This window comes from Leptosomus discolor, chromosome 7 (assembly GCF_034619465.1).
Source record: "Leptosomus discolor isolate bLepDis1 chromosome 7, bLepDis1.hap2, whole genome shotgun sequence".
Lineage (NCBI taxonomy): Eukaryota > Metazoa > Chordata > Aves > Leptosomiformes > Leptosomidae > Leptosomus > Leptosomus discolor.
Genome location: NC_141397.1, coordinates 28,235,213 through 28,254,478, shown reverse-complemented (window position 1 = coordinate 28,254,478; position 19,266 = coordinate 28,235,213). Strand labels below are relative to the sequence as shown.

Sequence of the window (19,266 nt, the reverse complement as noted above, 5' to 3'; positions counted from 1 at the left end):
ATGTTCCTAATGCCATCCATATTCACAAGACTTTTAACCCCTCTCATCCCTGTTAATGAAACAAGGGAAAACGCAACGTTTTTTCCAGACTCCAGAAGTTCCCTGTGGAGAACTGGGTCATATATTGCTTTTTGCTTCTGTTCACCATAGCATCAGCTCCAGTGAGAACATTCCAGTACAGCATTTGAATTGTTTTTCTACTTTGTGGAGCAGATGTGTTGATTTCCTAGCTGAATTTCCCTTTTGATACAGCATAGCTTCCCTACAACTACCATAACCTTGGGTGTGATTCAGCCTTTTTCTCATTTCAGTACAACAGATCCAGCGCAAATATTAGTATGTACCAACAGAGGTAATTGAAAGAGGAAAAAGAATGAATATGAAGCACTTGGCACACAGAAAGACTTCAAGTAGTTCACTTGGCATATATTGAATTTCATTATCTGAAATACCCTTGTCTGAATGCACATCTCAGTCCTTCACTGTCGCTGATGAGTTTACATTGTTTGTCAAGGTTGAGTATTTGCCCTCCCTTTGACCACTAATGCAGATACCAGTGACTTCTACAGCTCTTCATGTGATACCAGCACTCACTGTGAGGAGATTATTAAGTGCATTTCTGCTATCAGCTTGTATTTTATACTAGGGCATCTTTAACTTGTGCTTGCTGGACTACGAATGTATATATTTACCATGTTACTATACAGTCTGAGGTACCGAAGTGAAAATACACTGCGGTTTGTTTTTCCCTTCACACAGAATTACTCGGTGTATGACTATATCCATACAGCAAGGAAGTTGGCTGTCAGTTTTGCACAATCAGTGATTAATCTCACACATTTGCCTCTCTTTTTGTGATAAAACAAATGCTTCGGAGTCCAAGACCTTACAAGAACTACACATTTTAACAGTTGGCATTTATTACGCCTGTCTAATGCAAACTTTCACAATCTGTTACGCAGTTGGAGAACAGGAACAGAGCCCCAGAGGCATTTAGACTGAGGTGAGAGTTTAGACTAACTCAAACTCTACACCTGTCCTCTAATGACTCACGCTCCTCACTGAGCATAAATCGCAGGCGTGATGCCAGTTGTACCAACTGGAAGTGGAGAGCTGGCCTCTCCCAGCACTGCTTCTGAAGGTGGCCTGCTCTGCCGCTCCCGCCAAACGCCTGCCCTTTTCCTCCATCCCTTCCTCCCCAGCTGCCGAAAGCACAGCGCTGCCCGGAGAGGACTCAGCACACCTCCCCACGGCCTCCAGTGCTGGGCCAGGCTGTCAGGACAAGACTGAGCCCTCTGGTTTTCAAATTACATTTAAAAGAAAACTCTGCCATTTTCTTTCCTAAAAAATAAATGCGGAATGCAAGACTGCAGGACAGTGTGATGCACAACAAGGATTTTGTGGGCAAGGTTTTCTTCACAAACTACTTGGCTTTCTTGGCAGTCACTGTCGATGAAAGTGTTTGTGAGGTTATTGCATGGTCCCTGTTTCTTCTGCTCAAATATGCATTCCTTCAGCAGTATAACCATACGTAATTATGAAGGAAGTGCAATGACACCCAGTTATCCAGGATTACACACTCAGACTTTCTAAGCAGACTGTGGTAACCTTGCAGTTCACTTGTGAAAAGGTAGTGCTTAGCATGAACAAATCTCATCTTAGCAGGCTGCTCAAGCACTTCCACAGGATGGGAGTACTCCACCACGCCACCAAATAATGCTGCCCTTGAGGTACTATTACCCCAAGATATTTTTGAATTACAGTCTTAACACACAGAAAAGGCAAAAAAAAAGAGAGCCTCAGTTAACCATATTCATTCAGTACATCCATTATTGAGCTCCCTATGGCAATGCATTTTCATGCTTTTATGATGTAACATCATAAAGATATCAAACAAAAAAATCAGCATACAGTTATATTAAGATGAATATTTTTGCATTTTGTATATTTTATTCTTTAAAATTTAGGGGAAAAAAAGTGACTCCTACAGGTTTTCTCATTTCTATCAAAATCAGATTATTTTGTCACATCCCAATAACCACGCGTGTAACACAGACTGTCAGTGTTATGTACTAATATAAACAGCAGATATCAAAAGGGCTGCACTTGAAGGAAGGTTGAATAAACAAAGTTTGTGCACACTGTGACTCTTTACCCTGAAAAGGGAAAGTTGCAGGGAGAATCTAATAAAAGGGAAATAAAAGTATGAGTGGTGCTAAGAATGTGAATAGGGAACAATTACTCACTGTTTCTCACAGTCCAAGGTGGCAGTTATCAAATGAAATTATCAAGCAGTAAATTTGAAACCAATAAAAAGACGATTTTTCACGTAAGTAAATTTTGTATTGTATTGCCTCAGAGCCCAGCAAACAACAGAGTAGCAGGGCTCTAAAGATAATTAGACAAAGTAATGGAAGAAAAATCCACCAGAGGCTATCCAAGTCAGAGATTTGACCTCTGCCTTAGCTCTCTGGAAGGCAGAAAGGTGTAGGGGGGAGGCATGGCTCTGGGTTTATTCTTTGTTCATTAAGATCTCTGCTATGATATGTTGTCAGGTACGTGATGGAGATCTAAAGGGACTTTTGGTCTGACCCAGAATGGCTGTTCAAGGAAATGGCTGTTCCTAGGAAAGCTGACATGGTGCTTCAAAGTAGCCTCTACCCTCACTTATTAAAAGCCTAGGCTTTTCAGGATAAGACTATTCCAAACTCTGCTCTCCCCCAGCACCCTGCTCCATGCAGACACTGGGTAAAATGACAACAGAAATGACAAATTGTTGTATGGCAATTGATACCGTAACACAATTACTACTGATGCAATGCACAACGAGGGGAAATAATAGTCTCAGTAAATGTTTCTCAGATAACCCATAATCCAAAAGGTAGTTACCCTTCCTACGAGAAATGATGGAAGCATTTGCAGCTGGTGGGGCAGATTGCTAAATGTGCCAATCTTAATTCCTTTTGTGGACTCAGTCAGCATCTTGCAGGAGTGACCCCTTAATTTTGTAAGCTTATTCCCAAAATCCTGGGTATTTCTTGTCCCTCATATTGCTGAAGTGTGCTCAGTCGTAACCTGTCCCCATCTGAAAAGCCCTGTTAAAGCTACTCCTAGTGTTCAAAATAAAATGAAGATGTCAAAAGTTTCAGTGCTCAGTTCTCGGCACTGAGATTCAGTTCTCAGACTGATCCTGTCTCCTATTAAAGACATTTGAAAGCCTCTTCAAAGAAAATTAAGACCATGGAGAAATAAATTCTGCATATTTATGCTATTCTCTTGCTTCTGTTGCACCAGAGATAAATGAGGACTAAGGAGCAAGGATGGTGAGACACTGGAGTTGCCTAAAGAAGTTGTGGATGCTCCATCCCTGGAAGTGTTCAAGACTTGAGCAACCTGATCTAGTGGAAGGTGTCTCTGCCCATGGCAGAGGGGTTGGAACTAGGTGATCTTTGAGGTCCCTTCCAACCCAAACCATTCTGTGATTCTATGATTCTATGAAAAAAAAAGTTTAGAAGGTCAGTGAAATAAAGAAGAAATATGTGTTGTAAGTTAATTCATCTCCGTCATCTGTCTTTTTAATGGATGAGAAATTTTAGAGTGATTATTTTTTCCAAAGAAAACAGAATGCTACTCAAATGTGCCTGTGTCCTGTTTAAAGAAAGGGAAAACAAGAATAAATGCTGTTGGGAAAAAGTTTTGAATACTTGTTTTATAACTGAATTTAAATACCATCATTCTAATTTAGCAGACGACCCAAGTGCTTAACACTCATTTTGTTAGCAGGGGAAATGACATTACCATAGAAGGTATTCTGATTTTTGAGCTTTGGCACATAATTATCCCTAAATCATTCATGACATCAAACAATTTCTAGTCCTGTTCAGACGGATGTTGAGTTTTATGTTTCCTTGACAGCCTGTATTATAGTTGACCTGAGATCAGATCAGTGACGGAAGAAAGAGATTAGCTTTGTTCTAATATATGTTCTTTGCTTACCAGCACATTATGGAAACACATAATCGCTGAGAAAAACACTATTAATACATTGGCAAAAGTTCAGTTACACCAAATAATGTTTGAGTTTCCTGAATAAAGCATGTATGAAAGAAATTAGACACTTACTATGCAAAGCAACCTACAGGAATAAGTGTGAAATCTTACTCTAAATTTGATAATCAAACATAATTCAAAGCTGTGAGCATGTTTGGGGTAAAAGATAGATCATGGTTTTCATAAAGAGTTGTTCCATCGTGGATGGAAATGAAAACCCCAGTGCTTTTCAAGGCACAAAAGGGATGAGCTGCCATAGGCCGAAGGATAATCAAAGCCAACAAAGTATTCAGCCAAATGTACAAATCAGAACTTTGTAATTATCACTAGGCAAATAATTGCTTCTTTGATTGAGTGACTAAATTGGAAAGTTGGGATACCGCTTAGCTCTGAGTCAGACACAAGTAACTGCTTGCTTTCTCTTATGGCAAAAATGATTGTTGGGGAGTGGGGTTTTTTGGTGGTGGCAGGGAGCAGAAGTGAAAGATCAGCGTGAGCTTTTCATCTAACTCGAACAAAACTTTTATTTTTACCACTTACTTAAAACTGGCTAAAAATGTGAAACATTACTTCAAAGCAAAAATTCTCATTTGGATTTTTTTCAGTGCCTCTTCAGTTTTTGACAATCATTTGTTTTGAATTACACTCAAATTCCTAAATACTTTAGCCTGATTCAAAATAGCTCTTTTCAACTAATATCACTTGCCGGTTTTCTTCTTCTACATTTATTATTGCCTCCAAGTCCCAGGTTTTGACATTAAGAATAGCAAAGTGGTGGTTTAGAAGCAGACAAAAGAATGAATTGCCTAACAATGGATCAGTTAATAAAATAATAAGTGGTATGAGTTCCAGAAGACTAATCTGTAAATTGACTTTTCTCTTTGTCCAGCTTCTGTGGACTGAATGGTACAGAACTGCAGACTGAGCAGCCCAAGGGGACCGACAGCCCTTTGCGCCTGCTCCCAGGGAGAGTCCGGGCAGCAGGTCCAGCACACCAAGCAAAGGGCATGATGGTACCCACCAAGCATCCAGCTGGCAGTTTGTAGAGCCATTACATTTGGATTCCCATACAGTTGACTGTTGGACTTCTTCCTTCTTAATACTTCTACTTAAACTACCTTGTCAGAGTACCTATCTGGTAAGATACCTATAGCTGGTATGCTCAAATTGGAAGCTAGTTGTTCCATGGGGAGCAGATAAGATGAAAGCTAAAGGTCATCAACCTGCTTTGAGGGATCATTTCATATTCTTCCTCCCCCTCAGTCACTCCCTTCAGACATGATCTTGTTTCTCTTTCAGGGCTAAGTGTTGCACTGGGAAAAAAAGGCCTGATTGTCACTGGATTGAAAATACATTCATAGAGCTGGGGAGCAAGGAGGTCTCTCCTCTTGCTGAAGCAGAGAATTTATATACATCATTGCACAGGTAAATTATCCTAAATGGGGTAAGAAGGACTGTAACAGAAGCAAAGTCACAGCTCCGCTCCCTGACTGGTCTAATAAAACGGCTGATGGTGCAAAATCAAGGAGGAATTTCCGGAATGTACTGCGTAAGTTACACATTCCTCCATGCCTCTAGGACCGTGGACATTACCCTCAAGGAGCAATGCAGCCATATGCTATCTCTGAGCAGAACTATATTTAAAGGACCAAAGGTAACCTGAAAAAATTATCCCCATAAAGTTAACTACTCAAAAAACCTACTTAAGTACATACAGTGCATTTTCTTTTTCACCATGCATCTGGAATGAATATTCCAAATATTCACTTAAATCTGAAGTCAAGCCAAATGCTATTCCAGATTTTTAAACTTGTCACATATATCTGTGACTCCACGTAAAGTAAAAGCAAAAAGTAATCAAGTATCCTAAGGACTTTCTAACAACCCAGCACGGCCTGAATGATGGAAAGAGGGCTAAAAAAGAGATACACGAAAGTCTCAAAAGAAAACCAGGTAATTTCCATAAGATTTACCCACACAGTCACAAAACCAGCAAGCTGCAAATTCATCTGCATAATTATACAAGGTAGCTTCTACATATTCCCCATATTCTCATCAAGCATACATGCCATGGTGATGTAATGTTCCCAAGGTCAGGATGCTAACAATGTATTTTGCGTTTAGCTTCAAAGATCACATCACATCATGTTCATCTTCTATTTGATGCTAAAACTGCATAGAACCTTCTTCAGAGTACATCCCTCTATGCAAATTCCAGCTTGCCTCAGGTGCCACTTGCTAAATTAGATTAATTTTTTTCAAAAGAGCACAAAAAGGGTTTTAAAAAGCACAGGAGCTTTTTTCTCCCTCCCGTTACCCTATATTGCACTAGTATGGATGAATTGCTCAGCAGAGATAAATTATGGTGAACTATGTCTTTTCAGATAGCAAAATGCCTTCATGCTTTCAAGCAAGCTTTTCCAGAAGGTATCAGTAAAATGCTATCCAATTTCTAACTTGGGGCAATAAACGCTAATGTAATTCAAATAACAGACCATAAAAAGAAGTAAGAAAATGAAGGAAATTGTCTTTGGAAGTAGTCTTAGACTACTGTAATTTCAATTTGCCACTACTGCTGGATTCTGACATAAATCAAAATCACTATCAGGCAGCAAGGAGAAAGCCAACGTGTTTGCCTTACACACTGAAATGGCCTTTTTGCTTCCAACAATAATGGAGAAATCAGCCTATCTTTTGGAACAGAAATGGCACCATTATTATATGACCTGAAAATTAGCTTTTTACCTCTCTCAAGAAGATACAAACAAATGCTGTTTATTTATATGCTTGGGTAACCTTTTTTAAATCTACATTGGCATTATGCAGATTACATGAGCAGGGTTTTGTCAGAAGTCTGCTTAGTGTTCATTGCTATGTATTGGTCTTGGCTAGATGGACACACACAAAAACCGTATCTGCAGGAGGCTGCAAAGACAGACAGTTCTTAAATGGTTGAACACCTTTGCAAAAAGCTGCATTCTCCTTAAATGAAGTCGGGAAGAATCTTGTTAGTTCAACTCTGTCTGGGGTAATTGTGGAGCCATCATCATGGCTCTTTCACACCACCATGTTCCTATACCAAAGGCATTCTCAGATAACATTCTGTGCCAGCTACTCTGCCACTTGATTTTTGGGGACAACTGGGACAGAAAGAAATGAAGCCCCTGTACTTTACCTTTATAATCAGGGAATTTTCCACTTGCTGATCAAGGAATGATTGTCAAAAAAATTAAGACTTAAAAGTATCTTTACAGGTGTGCATAGGCAATGTATAGGACATATAGGAAGGGCTTTTAACTACTGTTTAGCAACAGTATAGCTTAACAAAACCAAAATAAAGCAAGCTAAAATCCTCGGTTTCTGGTAAGCCTGTTACAAACTCTTCCTAGAGTCTGTATATTTAAAAGGCTACATATTGTATTATATTACATTGTATTACATTAACTATATTCTATTCTTTTCTATTCTGTCTTACTGCATAGAGGAATGTTGTATTGAAACTATGACCTGTCAAAACGCAGGATTACCATTTGACCACAAGGTGGGAGCATTGCTCATCACACATACCCAGGGCACACGAGGCTTTGTCTGTATGTACTAGCTGTTAAAGACACAAATATCCTGTATATTTCTGTGCTTGCTATAACCTGCAAACGAGCATGTTACCACTAGAATAATAAGTTACCAAGACGAACACAAAATTTAATTGTCTGTAATTGCGAGCTGAAAAAGAATGTTTGAATAAACTGTGTTTTGGTCCCCAGAATAAAGAATTGCCCTGAAAACTTTGTATTAACATTGCAGAATCTTTTCCCAGTAGCAAAAAAATGAGGAGGTGCTACAGATAACCTGTGAAAGTCATAATCACAGAATCATAGAATAGTAGGTATTGCAAGGGACCTTTAAAGGCCATCTAGTCCAACATCCCCTGAAATCAGCAGGGACATCTTCAACTAGATCAGGTTGCTCAGAGCCCTGTCCAACATGACCTTGAATGTTTCCAGTGATGGGGCTTCTACCACCTCTCTGGGCAACCCGTGCCAGTGTTTCACCACCCTCATCGTAAAAAATTTCTTCCTTATATCCAGTCTGAAATGAGGAAGAATAATTTTCTCATTTGTTGCCAGTTTTGCGAGTTTTGTGAATATAGATAAAAATTATTTCCATGTGACCACTTACAATTTTCCATTCCAAGTGTTGAAAAGCAACTATTTCACATGGGAAAATCAGGTTTTCCAAAATGGTTTAATAATGTTCTATCCCACAGGAAACATTTGATGAACTACTTGTGCTGATGATGGGCTGTGTCTTTATGTGGGAAATGGTAGCCCCATACCTCTTTTTTTGGAACTGAAGAAAGGGCAGTACTGAGTAACAAGAAGTATCTCCCACAGAAAAAAAAAAAAAGCCAATAATATGAAGATTAGACTAACATGAGAACTGACCAGCCTACATTCGAGAGACTTGCACAGGATTTTGAAGCAGTTAAGACTGAAATCTAAGGCATGACTGCAGATTCATAGCCACCCTCAAGCTAGCTTTAAAATAGTTGGCTTTAGTATGGATAGACTCAGTCATATGAAGCTCTGGCTAGATGCATAGGTAGTTCCTTGCTGTCCCAGAGAGCCTGATCCCTCTTTCTGGAGGCATGCCCCCTTAACTATTTCTGGGTAGCTTCAAGGTAGCTCTGACACAGAAGCTGCATTTCATACCTCTGACTACAGTGTAGCCAAGCAGCTTCAATATCTTCGTGTCCACATGGCATAGTTATTCTATGTGTCCCTGGCCACTTGGTTCCCCATGTAGCAGAAGGACAAATGTATTAGAAACATTTTGATATGTATGTATTCCTATAGCAAGGTGTTACAATAACTTCCTTTGTATATGCTCAAAAAGCAACTTGGACACAGATCCTGCAAAAATGTATGCAACACATACTCTGCAGCTTTCTTCTCCGGGTGCAGGACACCTGCGCAGTGGGCAGGGTAGCAGACCGACCTCAGCTGAGTGCAGGGCTCTAGCTGATGCTAATGGGTGGCGGTGAGAAAGCTGAAGTCCTCATTGTAAATCTACACAAATGGGCACCTGTTTAATACAAATACACCCCAGCTACATACTGAACAGAGGCTGTAAAACCCAAGTACCCTTGACCCTGAAAAAAGTCCAGGCTGAGTTTCACCCACCAGCAAACTACATGTGGTGAATACATTATAGCTGTAACCTCAATCTTTCTAACTTCCCCGCTTAATCTTTTTTTCCAGCATGTGGAAGACTATGTACTGGCACATGAGAAAGCATATGTTTGGCTACACATTTCAGCGGTCTGCAAACAGCTATGTATTATCCATGGATAATGTTCCTTTTTCCACACCCCTCACACGGCTGGTAAGGAAATTTGCTCTGGAGCGAGTAGCGGACAGAAAAGGTTGTGCAGTATTTGTCAAACAGAAGTGCCACCCTAGTGCTTTCCTCTCTAAGGTGCCTCATTCGCAATTTTTCTCCTGATTTCATCAATGAGACCATTAGCTATAAACTGTCTCTACAGCAACTGAATGAAAAACATTCAGCCTACAAATTGTCCTTGCATGGTTACAGTTGCTTATTCACTATAATCAACTGGTCCCATGGTATTGGTCTTTTTTCTAAGGGGATGAGCAGAACATTTTCTTACAGGAGAACAAACAGATATTAAATAACTAACATCGCACAAACATTAGTAACTTGCAAGCAACCGACTTCACACCCTCAATCTTCAAGGCAGTGTGAAACATTCACTTCTTGGTTCTCCAGCCCAGCTAAATAGGTGCTCCTAATCTTTCAAATGTAACCTGGTCCTCAAAGGTAGGGATTCCCAGGTCTAGTCTCTTGGCCGGGCTGATGCTCCTGAGTCTTCCTACAGAAGCCCCAGTGTTTCTGCATCCACCTGGTCAGGCCACAGCTGCAGCCTTCCAGCACAGCCACTGCTCAGCTGTCACCCATCACCATTCTGCCCATTAATTCTTCTGGGGCCTTGATAGTTACATAGAGCTTTGCACATATTCACGAACATCTGAAGAGTCACACGTTATTTGAGTGCTTAACTTTTGCATGACTGCAGAAAGAGTTGTGAATGGTACTTTTTCAAGACTGTTTTCCTGACAGACACTTAACTCAAATGTGTAAATAATATGACCTCTTAACAAAATAACTGAATTTTCCTACACAATTGTTGCTAAGGGGTTTCTTTAAAAAAAGTACATATTTTGTGTCTGAAATTAATAAATGCCTCTAGATGAATTTTTCTACATTTTTAGTTGAGGTATCACATTTTCTTCTTATTTATCACTTCACTAGTGCAACAGGAGTTTTAAGCAACTTCTTAAAAGGAAGTAATAAAAGAAAACACGGTATCATTCTGAACCGCAGTACTTACAACAAGGTTGTCTTTCTTGACCATCAAATCAAAGTACTGTATTATTTACATTTAGGAATAGCTGTGTTTCAGTGGATTTCACTGAGACATACACAAAGAAAATGCTAACTCCAACATTTGGTTCCATTTATTTTGCTACCTAATACTTTAGCAACTGCTTTTGGAGCAATGTGGGTTTAGATACTATCTCAGAGCACTGTGGTACACAGCTGAGAAGGTACAAAAGAGTAAACAAGTCACAGACCTTAGAGTCAGTTTTCCACTTCACTGAGGCTACTAAAACATCGGTGGACCTCTACACAAGGCTCAGACTCACTTGAAATTATTCCCAGATGCACAAGAAACTGTCCTATGGATTAGGATTGTTTCAGTTCAACAATGTTTCAGAAACGTCCCCTTCCTATAGCACCCTTAATAGGATCTCTCTGCTGATGTGCTCACTCCTGCTTGCTTCCCACACCTGTGGTTCAACAGCGCTTGGCAAATTCCCCCTCAGGCAATTAAGTCAAGAAAGCTTTGTGTTTGCATTGGCATAGCACAACACACAATCATGAAAAACCGTGACACCTTCTGCAGGTGTTTTCTTAGCTCTTTTTTTTGCATCTCTCATGCAGCCTGTCCTAACAGAGCAGAATACAGCCCAAAGAAAATCAGAAGGATAGAACCTCACGCATCTGCATTTCCTATTAAGAAACTCCAATAACGCAGGACTTTTCTTGCAGGTACTGCACAAAAATTGATGTATAAGGCTTACCAACAGAACAACTAGTGGTGTTAGGCATTATGTGAAAGGAATGACTTTCCCCCAGAATGCCCCAATGGCTTTTTTCAAGCCTAATGACTATTTCTGTTAAGTCTGTTTCTGATTACCACATAATTTTGTGGTTTTAGAATAAACTGCAGATGTTTAGGAAACAAGAGATTGCACATTAAAATGGGTGACAAAAAGTAATAAAATGTTCTCCTTACCATCTGTTTTCTTTGATTCCTCCCCCACACTGGACGGATCTTTTTTGTCCAACTTATTGTCTTCCTTTAATTCACCTAGAAAAAAGCAATAAGAAACACTATAAGCATTTTAATGCAGGCTGAAGTTTATTAATGGCTGTAACTCAATCAAATTGCAACATCCAAAGGAGATGTGCCTTAGGAGAAAAGGTCTGAATTCACAAGGAAATGGATGAATACATTTTCATAGTATTAAGCACCAGACAAAATTTATCCAACTCCTACAGAAAATCAAGCTTTACAATCTACTTTCAAATTTATTCTAATTGTTAACACCTTTTTAAGTGCACATGCAAACTCCTACTCCATCTGGTTGTATGTAGGCCATTAAAAACCTGAGCACAACCTTAATTTCTAAATCAAGACTCTGAAACATTTATGTCTTCAAAGGACTAAGACCCTGCAAGGCTTCATCATAAGTCTCTGCATTAAAGAACCACCTTAGATATCCCAAAAAGTCCTATGTAACTTTGTCTTACTTTCTCTTACCAGTTTCTTCATCCACAGATTCATTTGGGTTGGTCCCTTGATGATGGTATCGGGGAACAATCATCCTAGCATTGATCACTGCCTTTAGAGTCTCTGTAGCAAATGAGGAAAGCAAGGCCTTTGGCAGAGCAATGGTTGATGCAGAATGAAAATGACAGCTTGAGCTGGGGTGTATTTTACGAAGTCAGGAAGGTTAACCAGTCATTGTCATTTTCTGTCCTCTATTAGTGATACAGATCTTCCCAGACCATCCCTTCATTGAATGAGAATGCCAAATGCAAGACGAAATGAAAAATAAAGCAAGAGCTCTAGCAGAACAGGGCTCTTTCAGCTGCAGTGTCCAAACAGCAGCAAAGAAGGTGTCCTTCCTTCAGATGTCCAGAGAAGCAACAGCACCGTGCCAGAGGGGAGCAGGCAGCTTGTCCTTTCCCCCTGGAGGAGCAGCAGTGAATTTGTGACCCACACTTCAACACAAAAAGCTATAAAATTCTCACTTCAGAATTTTGTAAATGTGAGATATGTTACAGGGCTGTATTAAAGTGATGCTTATTCCATTTGTATTACTATTTTTGTTACTAACACTACTTCCCAGCCTTTGGATCAAGATTATAAGTATTATGTGTTAAAGAGGATCTAATCTGCCTTCGAAATAGTGAAGGTCAGTGGATATTTATCTTTGGAACAGCTCAAAAAAAGAGAAATTGTAGAGAAGCAAGATCTCCAACTTCCACATTGTGCCCTAACCACTGGAATATTTGTTATTTTTGGATGACAGAGGATTGATCTCTCTCTTCAATTAAGCTTCATCATAGTATAGAAGAGAAATGGTTTTCAAATCCTAAAATATTTAACAAGATGGAAAAAAAAAATGTCCTGTTCAGTTCTCATTCAGAGCCAAAACTTTTCACGTTTTTTTTTTCCTAAGCTCACTGTGTGGGCAAGAGAAACATGAAAGCAAAATTATACAGGACAAACAGCAACCTCCTCAGCTGATCACACTGCCACTGACTTGGGCTCCTTGTCCAAGAGGTATGAGCAGCTCCAAGCAGGGCTGAGTTGTCTGCTTGACAAAGGTGGCCTCTAAAAGAAGGACAGTGTCTTCAGGAAATTAAATGAAAATGTATCCAGCAAAGCACAAAAGTCTTCTCACGTCTCCTCCACCATCATATGGCTGATGGTAATGATGAGCTAATAGTGCTTTATTTGACCACATAAAGAAGTTGCTTGACCCTAAGTGTGTGCAGGAAAAGATGATGAACATCCACACATACATTATTTCACAGTTTGAGCTCTCTGAGAAAGCACACGGGCAGGGAGTGACTGAGAGAGACTTTAAACTCACCTGACAACACAATTTCTGAACTTTCATTGAATAAAACTTATTATGAATAGGAGACGTTTGAGTATTGTAATATCTACCATGCCATACTGCCAGCAACAGAGCAGAATGATGATCATAATGATCTCTTTGAAAGGGATTACAAAGGCAGAGAAGTAATGAGGCAAATACTTTATGATGAGATATTAACATATAGGCATAAAGGAAGCTGTAGTGAACCCAGAGATATGAATGTTAGGATTTTACCAGTCTCCAAAGACTCTGCAGTGATTGTACCTCATAAAGGCCTTTTCCTATAAAGTAAGGAGCAGAACTTCTTTTCCTGAGGAAGACACTAATCTTCAGAAATTATTATAACTCCTTTCAAAGCATTTTTGACACCTTCAGCAGAGAGATGCTGCAGAAAAAGGTACTGTCAAAACCACTACAGCACACTTAAGCCCCGTATCACTAGAAGCATGGAAAACAAAGGATTTCAGAAGAAAAGTCTGATGCAGTCTAACTGGCACTTCACATGCCCCCAGTCTTTTTGTCTTCTTGGGGGGCCCATCATTATTCACCCACGTAACACTGTCTCAAGACAAATCCCTTACATAACAGAGCATGACAGCTCAGATCCCCATAGTCCTTCCAACCTAAAAAAAAAACAACCGATGATGAAGGGATCACTGGGAAAGGCCAGCAGCCAAGTGAAATACATGAGACTCATACTAGGAATGTTTCAAACAGAATTTCTGCCTCCGCTGCCATCTAAACTCACTGCCTGAGCTTGGGACTTTCAGAGCCTGTATGCTCACTCAGCCTTTTTCTAAGAGGATGCTCAAATCTGAGTTTTTTGCTGGTTTTGGACTGGCTGATACTAGCCAAGCTTGTGACAAGTCACATGTGGCTGTACTGCCATTTTTTGATAATGGCTTCAGGGAGCAGGAGCTGGGGAGGGAAGGACAGGGAAATGGCCAAGAGACAACTGATCTGTTCTCACAGTTCTAATAATATTTTTTTTTAATGTTTAATGCAATTTTCAAAAATTTTTTCGGTGTAAAACATGATTCTTATTTTAAGTTCTACAAGAAGTTAAAACACTGGAATAAAATTTCAGATAAAAAAAAATTCAGAAAAAAGACTTGTGACTGCTCTAATAAAAAACTGAGTAAAGGAAGCACAAATAAAATAACTCTTAAAAACAGAGGGGGAAAAATCCTCTGTCACAAAGCATATTTATATCTGAGACTCAGTTCAAAGATATCCTTAACTGGCCTTAAAAAGGGTTTACAAGGCAACTTCGGCTTCTCTGTCAAAGCAATGAAGCTGTCCATTCGACCAAGAACATTTGTTTCAATTTTTTTCTACGAGAAAAGTAATTTTTGCCTTTCCTCCAAAAGTGCCCAAGCAAGTATGATGAACCCCATCTTCTACGGAAGAACACTACTTGGGAATTAATTTACAGTTTCCTATTCTCATAAGCAGGTGACTATGCCAACATCCAGGAAGAGGCTCTGGGCCCAGGACATCCTTTTTCAGGACATTGGGTTCCTGCACCCCTGAGGTGAAATACTGATTTTAGGGCTGGATTTACGTTTCAGTGGAAGGAGAGAACTCACCATTCTGGACATGTTGTTTCTCTTCTCCCACTGTCTGATGAGAGTCCATTCCCTTATCTGTCCTAGGTGCATTTTTCCCTTGAGAGGCTTCGTGTTTGTTCACCCCAGTTTGATGAGTCCCATTTACATGATTCTTATTGGAATCTGCACTTTTGTTTTCCCCAGGATTCGGTTCTTTGCTGTTCTCTGTCTTTGCTGCTGTGGCATCTTCAGCTGGCTTCTTCTCATCCTTTTCATCTGTTTTCTTTTCATCTGTTCCCTGATGAGCATTTTCCTCTGCTTCTTTCTTAGCTTTTTCTTCTGCATCCTCAGCAAAGGGAGAATCAAAACAAGGAAAGAAATCACAATTATCAGTCAATTTGACAAGAATGATACAACTCATGCATCTAATCTACTTCAACTTTTAACAGGCAAACAGCTTTTACTTAGATAAAGGTAGGAATTGACTTGACAAAAGAAAAAGCATGGGAGAACATTTAAGAAAGTATTTAGAAAAAAACATCCCATGTTGGCCTAAACATATATTATGTGCATGTCCTTTTTTTACCATATAAGGTTCACTTTTGAAAATGTGGCTCTTCAAAATGCTTAAAAAGCAAATTAAGAAGAGATATTAGCTATTGAAGGCTCTAGGGGTGCAAAGGTTAGTTCCATTTTTGACACACAACAATCAGTCAAACGACATTTAATTTATCTCATACCATACCATGTAACTCTAAGCACATAAAAAGTCTTGGTTCTTTGATAGCTACTTTTTTTCCCTCTTGTTCCAGGTTGCTTCCAATGCCAGCTTCCTAATTTCTTCCATTTATCATTATCCTTTCTTTATGCCTCTGTCCTTTCTTGGCAGTCTAATACATTGGTACTAGTACTTGCTTTTCCATCCCAAAAAGTCTTACAATCAATCACAAATATGCAAAGGTATAAATTCAAAAGTGAGTGTTGAACAGCAGCAGCATCTCAAAATACTGCCATTCAGGAAAAAAAAAAAACAAAAAACCAAAAATCACACAGAAGCCAATTTCCCCCATTCAAGATACTGCTCTTGTTCTTATCCAAACCTTAGGTACTGATGTAACACTTACAACCTAGGCTGCAAGTTACCTTGGCTCCAGGTGCGGAGACCACTACACTTCTAGCCCAGGTCAGGTACAACACACCCCCACAGACTCAGCTGCAAAGGCTCTGTGTGGTTTCCCGCATCACACTGGAAAGCAGGACACAACCACAGTCCCTCAGTGCAGCCCTCGAGCTAATAAACATGGCTGGGCGTGCACAGACTCTAGGCAGAGATTCCATAATTTTCTCCCCCTTTTCCATGACCAATAGAGACTTAACCTGCAAAAGCAGCTGAGTAGCTCAGCACACACTCAATTTGGAACCTGTGAGCTTACACAGCTTCAGAGCATACCTCTACCCACACTGAGTCTAAGCATTCAGCTGTGACCACCCTATGCCTGTATTCAAGATGTCTGGGTAATACCCAGGCCCACTCGCTACCCCACTGTAAGCAACTAATTGCACTTTAATTGTGATAGGAATCTCAGATACATCTCCTGTTTTCTGAGAGACTGTGGAAGCTGATGAGCTGATAAGCAGAGGAGCAGATCCTACAAAATAATGAATAAAGTCTACCTCAGTCCTACGAAAGTACTCTTGACATCTATTGCGAAGATGTTTTGTTCCTCACAGGAGCAGGGTCTTGGCCAGTGAGTAAAAATCACAAAAAAATTTCTAAGTGTCTTGTCAAATACCTCTCATGAGTGAATCAGAACCAGTTTTGAGAAAAATGTACCAATGGGATACAAAAGAGAAAGGGGGAACACCATCTTTATAAGAAATGCCAATCTATTTCCTTGCCAGAAGCTAACGAAAGTTAATGAATTTTAAAATTAATACATTATGGCTCACACGAAAATTTAATTAAATTAGATATGAGCCTCCCTCACTTTATTAATCATTCCTGAAATTTATGGCAGCTTCCACAGATAGCTCAACTATGCATGTTGGTATTTTCCCTGGAGTCTCACGGTATACAGAAGGATTCCTCTCATTTGGGGATCTGAAAAAATAAAAAGGTGTATTTTGCACCTGAACCACAGGAGAGAAATTTGGCTCAGGAGACTGGGGTTTGCCTGAGCACCATCGGACAAGTGCCTCTCATCAAAATTAGCGTCAGAAAATACTTTATCTAAATGGTGCTTTGCACATCAGGGTGTTTGTTTATTCAGTTTTTTAATTTATAGCTATTTAATGATGATCCTTTAAACAAAAAGAGATCAGTAATAAACTCACTTACTCTGCCCATACAGTCCATGAAGTTTTCTAGAAATACCACACTCAGGATAAAAACAGCTCACTGATGCTTCTAGGGACAATGCCATTACCAAAGGGAATACAGTATTCTACAAATAATTTAATAATAATAATAATAATAGTAATAATAATAGGCAGGTGTCCTTCCCTTCTGATCCCCAGTTGCTATTTGTTGTCAACCTGTTGCAGAAATCACCAGATTTAGGATTTTAGGATATTGCTTAGAAGTCCTCTTACTTTTCCCATCTTGATCTGAATATCAAGAATTCTAATTAGTGGATATTAGAGGGAGAGACTAATGATTATATTGGGAAAATAAGTCTCAAATGGAATAAATGACCAAATATAAAATAAAATCTGTATTGACAATGCTGCTAGCATACCCCTGTAAAGTCCCAGACTTAAGGTATTCATTAACCAATGATCTGTTAGTGGTTAGAAACAAGGATAGTGTGTTATAGTCCAAGATATCTGCTAGACAGGATTTACTATAGTACCCATTGTGTTTAATCTTTGAATCATGACTGAAGTAGATACGAGCCAAGAGCTTACGAGCCAAGGACATGTTCCTTGACCAAACATGGTCAATTCAAGGAGTGGTTGAGACCTCTGACCCACAGACCACTTACCCAAATTATACCACCTACTCAAAAGAGAACGATAGAAGACTACGACAGAGGCTGCGCGCTAATTTGCATCAGAAGCAAGGAGAGAAGTTTGAAGAAAATCATCTCCAACAAGATGATTGGTTCTTAATCATCGAGAGAATGATAATGAATATGATTGTATAGACTGAATATGTATGAATTTAATATATAAATATTTTATTGCAATATGCATGTGGACATCTTTGGGAAGGATCCCATGTCCCCAGTGCACACAGTGAGCATCGTTAATAAAGGACGTCTCTACTTATCTAACGTTGTGTAGATAAGTTTTTCTTACCACTGCAGATTTGCAACAAACCAACAGTTAAATGCTTTTCTTGTCTTCTCTTAATATTTCTTATCTTTATTGGCAGAGCATCTTGATGCATTGCAAGACACTGGTTTGATGGTGAGGGGTTGGGGGGGGCAGCAGTGCAACCTCCTGATATGCGGCAGGCCCTGTTGCACAGGACTAAGACAGGTAAAGCAGATGGAGCGGGGCACAGAGACTCGCTGCAAGTCAGGAGCAAGACAGCAGCCAAGCAAAGGTTTTGACCAAAGGGCTTTGGAGCAAAAGAGCAGTTCCTTAGTCCCCAGCCCATACAACACTATGCTGAGCCACACTTTCAGAATAAAAAAAAATACGGATAACTGTACCGCTAAATGCACCCAGAAACAGAAAAATTATGTGAAAGTCAGTGAATCCAGATGAACAGAAGCTGAGACTGCCTTCTGAATCGTTGACCCATAAACCAGGGCCCTGATCCAAGTTATTGGCAATGAAGTTTGGCAAAACATAAAGTAAATGAACTACTCAGGGTAGTTGTATGTAGCTAAAGATAAAATGACCTACTGAAGGGCTCCCTTGTCTAATAATGCGGACTGCTGAGCTCCCTGCTTTCAAATGATCAACTAATTCTTCCATAGACTACCCTCAGGAGCTGCTAGAAGGATTTTTTTAAATGAGTCAATTAAAATTGAAACATTTTCCTCTCCAGCTAAAGTATTAATAACTAAACACTTATCATCAGGATAGTCTGTAAAGAATGGATATGAAATACTGCATCCATACATATTACCAGTAGCAGCAACAGTTAAGCAATGTGTGCACATCCACTTGAATCATAACTTGACATTTACATGTGCACATTTAGAAAAAAATCTTTATGCAAAGCAGTCATTGCAAGTGGGTACAACACACATTTAGAAGTTAAATATCCAGAATCTATTACGAACTACTCTATATATTTGATTTAGGTGAAATGTAAGATAGATTTTATTTATTTCCCCACAGGTCTCTCCTGCATATGGGTTATTTATCTAGTAGATCCTTAGTAGGCAAGCAAATGTGCATGATGTTGAAATTAAATCCTTAAAACTAGTTAAATGTATTAGCTTCATTCA

The 19,266-nt window shown here is 39.5% G+C and overlaps 1 protein-coding gene across 2 annotated transcripts in view; it reads right to left on the bottom strand.

The window, feature by feature from the left end:
• The window catches only part of PDE1C (phosphodiesterase 1C), a 308,568-nt gene that overhangs the window by 18,200 nt on the left and 271,102 nt on the right, over positions 1–19,266 (bottom strand). For both annotated transcript variants that reach the window (XM_086467641.1, XM_086467642.1), the window contains 2 exons: positions 14,900–15,199; positions 11,432–11,506 (listed from right to left, as the gene is read on the bottom strand). In XM_086467641.1, the coding sequence (XP_086323767.1) occupies positions 11,432–11,506; positions 14,900–15,199 (375 nt within the window). The remainder of the gene's footprint in view (positions 1–11,431; positions 11,507–14,899; positions 15,200–19,266) is intronic.